At 39.7% G+C, this 9,347-nt stretch overlaps 2 protein-coding genes across 2 annotated transcripts; one reads left to right on the top strand and one right to left on the bottom strand.

Annotated features, from left to right (window-relative positions):
* Positions 1 to 689: 689 nt before the first annotated feature.
* LOC123238682 (olfactory receptor 51I1-like) lies at positions 690 to 1,634 on the top strand. The gene has a single exon (XM_044665890.1). It carries the CDS (start codon positions 690 to 692, stop codon positions 1,632 to 1,634), a length of 945 nt encoding a protein of 314 aa, XP_044521825.1.
* A 6,774-nt stretch (positions 1,635 to 8,408) lies between these two features.
* LOC123238681 (olfactory receptor 51I2-like) lies at positions 8,409 to 9,347 on the bottom strand. Its single transcript, XM_044665889.1, has one exon. The coding sequence runs from the start codon at positions 9,345 to 9,347 to the stop codon at positions 8,409 to 8,411; it is 939 nt and encodes a 312-aa protein (XP_044521824.1).

Genomic DNA, 9,347 nt, shown 5'->3' with positions numbered 1-9,347 from the left:
GAACAAGAACAAGAACAAGAACAAGAACAAGAACAAGAACAAGAAGAACAAGAAGAAGAAAAGAGAAAGAGAAAGAGAAAAAAAGAGAGAAAGAATTGAGTAGGGTAGGTAGGAAAATAGAAAGGAGAGGAGGAGGCCAAAGTAGAGATAAAGACTAGGCAAGAGAAATTGCTGTTCCATGTTCTTGAGTATTGAGCCAAAGAGATTTAGTAGGAAAAAGGGAATGAGGGAATTGGAGGAATATAAAGACACAGACAATGGTTGCAAACAAAGCACTATTTTAATAGTTTGTCATTGTTATAATTATTTATTATCAGTTACTATAATCAATCAGAAAAAGCCAAGAGATCCATAGAGATTAGGGTTAACAGGAAAGATTTCCTTATTATTCTTAGATTCCTGGATTAAGTTGTGAATCTGCCTTAAAGAAGGTTGTGGACAAAGATTAACTGAAAGGCAAAGGGAAGTTATTCTAAGTATTATCAAGGAGAGGACAGAGAATGTTGAGGAGACCTACCTGAATATAGTAGAAAGTATATGCTGAGCAATAGAGTAAGCTATAACTTTGAATAAAACAGTTTTATATTATGGAAGTCTTGAATGTCAGAATGAGGGATGTAATCAATGACCCACCCCTTCCTTTCCTTTTTATAAAATTTGACCCTATAGCCTGAAAAAAAACTTCCATTATGGGAAATTCTACAACTAATAGCACAGAGTTACCTTCCTTCACCCTGACTGGCCTCCCAGGGCTTGAAGCCTCCCAACACTGGATGTTCCTGCTGCTTGGGGCCTTTTACACAGTCTCTATTGTGGGAAATAGCCTGATTCTCTTCATTGTCAAAGAGGAGCAAAGTCTGCACCAACCCATGTATTACTTCTTGTCTCTGCTTTCAGTCAATGACCTTGGTGTGTCCTTATCCACACTGCCCTCAGTGCTGGCCACTTTCTGCTTCCATACCCAGGAGATTACTTTTGATGCCTGTATGGCCCAGATGTTCTTCATCCATCTCTTCTCTTTCATGGAGTCTGGGATCCTATTGGCCATGAGCTTTGATCGTTATGTAGCTATCTGCAACCCACTGAGGTATTCTACCATTCTCACTGATGCCCGAGTGGCACAAATGAGCCTCTTCATTGGTATTCGCAGTTTCTGTGTGGTTTTTCCAATGCCTTTCCTCCTGAAGCGTCTGCCCTTCTGCAAAGCCAACATCCTGTCCCATGCTTACTGCCTACACCCAGACCTTATCCGTCTACCCTGTGGGGACATTACTATAAATAATGTCTTTGGCCTGTGCATTGTTATCTCCACCTTTGTTCTAGATTCTGCCCTCATCCTCCTCTCCTATATTCTTATCCTCTACTCTGTGCTGGCTATCGCCTCCCAAGAAGAACGACTTAAAACACTCAATACGTGCGTGTCTCACATATGCGCAGTACTTATCTTCTATGTGCCCATGGTGAGTGTATCCATGGTTCACCGCTATGGAAGATCTGCACCACCATTTGTGCACACACTAATGTCCCTTGTCTACCTCTTTGTCCCTCCCATGCTCAATCCTGTCATCTATTCCATCAAGACAAAGGAGATCCGTCGGAGGCTCATCAGGTTATTCTCTGTGACTAAACTCTGAACAGTGGAAGCTGGATAAAAACATCAGTTGCATACAGCATCATCCCATGACCTTCTTTGTGCCTTTAAATGTTAGTTTTAGAAGATTAACACAAAGATACTGGTGGCTACCATTTGTGTAAATACTAACATACAGGGTGTTTTGGAGAATATGGAACATCATTTCTGAGCAGACAAACTTCTCATAGATTAATTTACTGATTCATAACATCTTGCATACATTTCCTTAGATTCTACTTTTTCTCTACGAATACTATGATTTTTACATTAGCCCAGGTTTTCATAGCAAATAATTCCTTGAAAGAGTCATAATGTGAATTATATCATATACCAGATTATATTTTCACATAGAAATGAAATTCCCAGAAGGAAGAGAAGAAGGGTTCATTCCTGGGCAAGGACTTAGTTTCAAAGAAGTTGTAATCATAAACCACTATTTTCTTTTAAGCAAAAATAGAATGACTATAATTTAATTTAAGCTTTCAAATGCCCCTTGTGCTAGGGCTTGAAAAACTGACTAACATTTTGGGATTTATACTTCAAAGGAACTAGCATAACTCTCTTTGTCTTTGAGAACAATTTGGCACTATAGAGATCCCAGAGACAATGACAGAATTAGTCAGTCATACTCCAGTCTTTTTTTTTTCAACCCATACTTTCTCCCTTAGTGTCAACTTTAAGAAAGATGGCAAGCTAGGTAAGTGGTGTTAAGTGACTTGCCCAGTCTCACAGCTAGTCAGTGTCTGAGGCTAGAACTGATATGCCAGAGTTCTTAAAGAGATACACACAGGCAAGTAAAGTGACTAAGGAATCAATAAATAAGCATTTCTTAAGTGCCTTCTATATGCCAGACATTGTGCTAAGGGCTAGAAGAAAGAGGATGTCAATAACTGACTTTTGGGAACAAAGGATCAGCCTTCCCAGTTCTGCCCAAGTCTTAGCTAGCTTAGAAACATTCTGACACAGGGGAAACAAGGAAAAGTAGAAATAAAAAATAGGGGATGAGGTAGAAATCAAGGAGGACCATTAACTCCTGTGGGAATCTCAGAATACAGAAGACATAGGATGAATCCACCAGTTATATCTCCTCTTCAAGAATTGAGGGAAATTCCAAGAACAGATCTGCTCTTTTCCCAATTCCCCTCCTGATACCTGTCTGTTAATTCATTCTATAATATATTCTGCTGGCTTTTTAAGTATTTTTATCGTCTGAGTTTTGCTTTATCCTTTATAAAGGGGCCATGAGTTATTTAGAGATAAACATAAATTTAAGTCAGGGTAGAACCCAACCTCTATGTAAATGTTAGGAATTCTTCCAGACTGGAACCTCTGAACTTCTGTGATTGGACTCCTAACTTTTCCTAGAATATAAACTCTGGAAAGTAATAGAAGGCATATAGTAGGCACCTAGGAAATATTTTTTGACTGACTGACCACATGGAACTGAAAGGCCTAGGCTAAGAAAGGAGCATAAAATACTTGTATCATAATATGGCTTGATAAAATCTACAAACTAAAAGGGAGAAGAGAGCATAAAGCAGTGAGAAGCAATGTCTGCACGTTGCTGCACGGCTGATTCTTTGTTCACAAAAGTCAGTTATTGATGTCCTCTTTCTTTTAGCCATTAGCATGATGTCTGGCACATAATAGTCACTTAAGAAATGCTTATTTATTGATTACTTAGTCACTTTTCTTGCCTGTGTGTAATTCTTTAAGAACGCTAACATACCAGCTGCACCCTCTACACCAGTGGTTCCCAAACTTTTTTGGCCTACCACCCCCTTTCCAGAAAAAATATTACTTAGCCCCCTGGAAATTAATGTTTTTTGATTTTAATAGCAATTAATAGGAAAGATAAATGTACCTGTGGCCATCACTGCCCCCCTGGATCGCTGCAGCACCCACCAGGGGGTGGGGGCGCCCACTTTGGGAATCACTGCTCTACACCAATACCACCCAACCACCATTGCCACATAATAATAAATCCAGTCACATAAAATGGGCATAAACACACTACAGAGGGTTCCCCCATATTTGAAGGGAATATGTTCCAATATACATACGATAGGTGGCTGAAACCTCAGGTAAAAGTGAGCATCTGCTCATCCCATACTGTTATTCTTTGTCCTTCATTTTGAAAAGTATCAATGATGTCACAGGGTGATGTCTTGACTCCTGTGTGGATTGAATTTAAGTGAGGAAAAGTAACACAAAGTTATCCACCTCAGGCTCCTTGAGTTATAAAAATCCAGTGGCAAGACAAAAGTCAGGATGACTGATGTTGGTCCAGGATGCAGTGGATGAGGGAGGCATCTTTGATGTGTGAACAAGTTCTAAGCCCTCCATAGTGCTCACTCCATGACACTTGGAATAAATTGTTCTCATCCACCAATTCCACCAGGGAAAATCTTCACATATTTGGGGTAGACAATCCCCTAACTTACCCATGGGTTTGAGGCTTGTCTCAGCCTGCTGAGGCAGTTTTACTAGGGTATGGCCATTCTGCATACTATAGCAGTGATGGCAAACGTATGGAACAGATGCCAAAGATGGCACACAGAGCACAATTTGTGGGCACACTCGCTGCCCCCTCTCCCCAGAGTTCATTACTAGAAAGGCAGAAGGACTCGGGCAGAGCTGCGCCTCTCCTCCTGTCTACACTTGCTAAGGACATTCCTCACTTCATCTGCCCTTCTGCCCAGCAGCCCAATGGGAGCACTTCCTCCCTCCACTGTGTGGGGTAAGGGGAAGAAGGCAGGGTGCACCCAGAATTCAGTGGGTGGCCAGGGCATGGCACATGGTCTCTGGAGAATGGTGGGCACAGCACTCTGTCTCTAAAAGATTCACCATCATTGCACTATAGTGTCTTAGAGCCATAGATGAGAGTTGGGTGAAAATGCACTCCAAAGGCTTGGCAAGCCAATACACCACAGGTGCTAGCCCTCCCCTCCCATATACATACATACATACATAAATACATATATATATATATGTGTGTGTGTGTGTGTGTGTGTCTGTGTGTGTGTGTGTGTGTGCGTGTGTGCACATGTACACACATACATAAATGTTCTCTCTCCCTGCTCCCGCCTCTTGGCTTGGTGCTTATCAGCCTCCTTTCTTCCCAAACAAATATATGTGAAAATGAGAGCAGACTTGCTGCTCCCTAGGACGGACCTCTGGCCTTTGCTACCCTTTCTGTTAACTCTGAATAATTAGATAATAACCTTGGAAAAGAAACTATGGAAAATGGAACCTCAGATAAAGAGACCCTACTGTAATATAGTAGTGAATAGAGTATTAGTATGGAATCTCAAAGACTTGAGTTTGAATCTATCTTTGATACTGATTATTCCTAGCTGTTCAACCATAAGTGAATTTATTATATTTCTTTAAGAATTGTTTTCCTCATCTATAAAATGGGGATAATAATTACCTCAAGAGTTTTGTGGAAGCTAGAATGAAATAATGAATGCAAAGTGTCTTACAAATTTTGACCTAATAATGTCCACTATTATTGTTCTATAGAGTAAGTAAATAACTAATGAAAATATACAATTGGATTATTATAAAACTTATATATTTAAAATTACTCTTATTCTGTCCTGGAAAAAGCTACCTGAACTGCAAAGCATGATGGACTAGTTATGAACTACTACCAAGGGAGGAACATTAAGCAGTGGGGCAAGAAAGAGATGAAAAAACTTCCTCCCTCCTCTCTGTGAAGGGATTCTTCGGTTGGGTCCCAGAGTATTAGATAAGATGTCACACACAGTTGCTATTGGTTGGTTTTGTTTAACTTTTTTTTAATGTTACAAGGAATAGTTAGAGAAGGGTATATCAGAAATGACTGTGGCATAAGAAACAAAGCATATCAATAGCATTTTAGAAGAATGACAAAACATGAACATAAGTAGGCAGCTACATATTATCAGTTGCAATTTTTGTACAAAAATGCAGAATGAGGCATTATAGAGAAGATAAATGATTAGGAATGGAAGCAGACCAATCCTGTAGCAAGTCATGCACAAATATAGTAAGAACTTACTGTTCACATGACACTATGATAGGCATTAGAAGGGATACAAAGTTTAGTTCTGACAAGCTCTTACCTAAAAGGGGGATTTCCAAATATAGCCATTACACAGAATTTTTCCTTCATTGAATTCTATCAATACCAGCAAAGTAGTCATGGTGAGATACATGCTGGTTTTTAGAATTACCACTTTAAGCATCAAAGTGAGCAGTTAACAGTTTTTGTTAAAGAAAAATTCTATTTGTTCAGAATTCGTATTAACAACAAAAAAGAAGCAGTATGTGTATGTGTGTTTGCTAAAACTACGGAAAACACTCTGGTATACACAATCAGCTTTCATACTGGTATAGGTCCATGATCAAGATGACTGAAAGAAGTTGTTTAGTAGCAGTAAATTCCACGGCATGGTATTGTAAGCTCAACTTTGATCCTTTCTCCTCTATTGGCTTGCTAGTGCTTCTGTACTTACCAACTCTAACTTATTTATAGGACTAATAACTTTGTTGTGCTCTCATGGGCATTTGGGCTCAGTGTCATTTATTTAATACCCCCTTGGTTATCAAGAATCATTTACTCTAATGTCATTTCCTATGATAAGATTGTTTGCAGTTAAAATCCTTAGAAATCTCAAATCCAAGCCCAAAATACAGTAAGTACTTAATAAATGTTTATTGACTAAGAAGTTCATTGCATTTTTTTTATCTTTTTCAATAGTAGGCTGGTTCACTTTGTATGTCCTGAGCACAGAAATCTGTATCTATGTCTTTGATAATGAACTTTGAAAGCATTTAATCAATAGGATCTGGGTGATTCTTTTTGTAAAAGATCCAGCATTATACAGAAAATGTACATAAGTTCTCAGTGATGCTGGGGCATTGATGGTGGTGTCAACGAACATGATGATCATCTTGACAACTGATAGAAATTATTTACTGGCCTGGGAGCATAGATGTCAAGGAGAAAGGAACAATTTAGCACACTAACCACAAAAGTTGAATCATTTAATACATGAGAGAAAGGATACAGAAGTATTTGAGACTCATTCTGAGTCCCATGAGGCAGCTCCCATTCAATAGGGGCAACATTTTTAAGGCAGAAGTTTGGAATATGGTAGTTCCCTTATTTTTGCTCATCACTAGTATAATATTAAAGGAAGAAGTACCTGCCTGGGAAGCATGGATTTGTTTAGATTGTGAGTTAGTCCACTGATTATAGAAGTGACTGCTAAGTGTCTAAAGGACTCACAATTTTGAAGTTCATGCCCTGAGCTGTCTTCATATCAAGCTTTTTTCTAGCCTATGCATTGATCCCAAGGCCAACAAAAGAGGCGGAGTTCTTCCTCTCTTTTTTTCTGATTAGTTAGATGAGCATATGTATAAATCATTTAGTTGTATTACTTAATACAGATTAAAAAGTATAAACTATATGAAAATAGAAAAAGACAATGAAAATGGGAAATAACAATGAGGTATATCTAGCTAACTAATTATGATATAGATAATTAGATAGGAATATACTTTAGAAGCCAATTAAAGAAAAGGATATGCTCCTCTTCCCACAACTACATACATACTTATGTAGTTGTGTATGTAATGTATGCATGTATGTAATATACATATCATATGCATATCAATATTGGAAAATGTTATTACTACAATGGAGAAAAATAGTTTTGTCACACATCATTCCAAATAAAACTTCAATGAACACTTCTTTTTTATTTTTTATTTTTAAAATTTTTATTTTGAATATTTTCTCCTAGTTATATATTTCATGTTCTTTCCCTCTCCCCCATTCCCCCCTAATACTCCTTAGCCGACACACAATTCCACTGGGTTTTACATATATCATTGATCAAAACCTAATTCCATATTATTGATAGTTGGACTACAGTTATCGTTTAGTGTCTACATCCCCAATAATATCCCCATCAGCCCATGTGATCAAGCAGTTGTTTTTCTTCTGTGTTTCTCCTCCCACAGTTCTTCCTCTGAATGTGGCTAGTTTTCTTTCTCATAAATCCCTCAGCCTTGCTCTGGATCCTTGCATCACTGCTAGTACAGAAGTCCATTACATTCGATTTTACCACAGTGTATCAGTCTCTGTGTACAATGTTCTTTTGGCTCTGCTCCTTTCACTCTGCATCAGTTCCTGGAGGTCATTCCAGTTCACATGGAATTCCTCCAGTCATTGAACACTTCTTGATTTATAATAGAAGCTAATATTTTTGTACCCATTCTAAGTACATGTAAACTAATAATTCTTCTGAGGCAATTTCTAAATTTTATATATACTATATACTAAACACCAGAAAGATCATAGTATTGATATGATTGGGATTATGATAGTGAAATGGGGATGGTAATGGGAATGGTGATGATTATGATGGTGATGATAATGGTGACAATGATGATGGTGATGGTAATAGTGATGATGGCCAGCTTCTTTTCTTCTCTGAAGGTCTTCCCCTATCATTCCTGTCTTCTCTGAAGACCTGAAGCATTTATTTTTTGTATCACTCATGTGACATTTCCTTATGCTACCATGATAGTTCAGGATTTATTTATATGTATATCTGACTCCTCTATTAAAACTACAAACTCATCCAAAGCACTTTATGTTATGGTAGCTCTTTCTTTCCCTAGTAAGCACTAAACAACATTTATGGATTGTAATGATGACAGTGGTTGTGAGAACTTTTAGAGCAGTGCCACAACACCTAAATCCAAAAAGGTCCCATGCCTAGTTGGCCAGTCGTTGGAACATGCGGACGATACTTCGTCGGATCTCCTTTGTCTTGGCACTGTAGATGATGGGGTTGAGAACGGGGGGTACGAAGAGGTAGATGTTCGACATGAGCACATGCACATACCGAGGAGCGTGTTTGCCAAAGCGATGCACGGTGGAGACACCAATCATGGGGATGTAGAAGATGAGCACGGCACAGATGTGGGACACACAGGTGTTGAGAGCCTTGAGCCTCTCCTCGCGGGAGGCGATGGCAAGCACGGAGCGAAGGATCAGCATGTAGGAAAGGATGATAAAGAGGAGGTCCAGGCCAAAAGTAGACACAAGCACAAACATTCCATAAATGCTGTTGACAGTAATGTCAGCACAGGCTAACTTCATCATGTCTGGGTGCAGGCAGTAGGAATGGGAGAGCACGTTGGATCTGCAAATAGGCAGCCTCTTAATGAGAAAAGGGAAGGGAAAGAGGGTGGCGAAGCTCCGGGCTGTCACAGCCAGGCCCATCCCGACAATGACCTGGTTGGTGAGAACAGAGGCATACCTCAGTGGGTTGCAGATAGCTACATAGCGATCAAAACTCATGGCCAGCAGAATGCCAGACTCCATCATGGAGAAAGAGTGAATGAGGAACATCTGAGTGAGGCAGGCATCAAAAACAATGGTCCTGGCATTGAGACAGAAGGTTCTGAATACAGTGGGAAGGGTAGCCAGGGACATGGCCACATCGCTGAAGGAAAGCATGGACAGGAAATAGTACATGGGTGCATGGAGGCTGGACTCCCCCCACACAGCCAACAGGATCATCGCATTGCCCCCAAGAGCCACTACGTACATCACACAGAGGGGCCCAGCCAACCACTCCTGAGAGCTCTCCAGGCCGGGGATCCCTGTCAGGAGGAATACAGTGGGGTGTGAGACATTGAACAGTCCCAT

This window comes from Gracilinanus agilis, chromosome 3, assembly GCF_016433145.1.
Source record: "Gracilinanus agilis isolate LMUSP501 chromosome 3, AgileGrace, whole genome shotgun sequence".
NCBI lineage: Eukaryota > Metazoa > Chordata > Mammalia > Didelphimorphia > Didelphidae > Gracilinanus > Gracilinanus agilis.
The sequence above is the reverse complement of the archived record's forward strand: the minus strand, read 5'-3'. Positions and strand labels throughout refer to the sequence as shown.

Bases quoted from the DNA above. Each gene is read 5' to 3' on its own strand.
- LOC123238682 (XM_044665890.1), top strand. From the start codon at position 690: ATGGGAAATTCTACAACTAATAGCACAGAGTTACCTTCCTTCACCCTG.
- LOC123238681 (XM_044665889.1), bottom strand. From the start codon at position 9,347: ATGGGACTGTTCAATGTCTCACACCCCACTGTATTCCTCCTGACAGGG.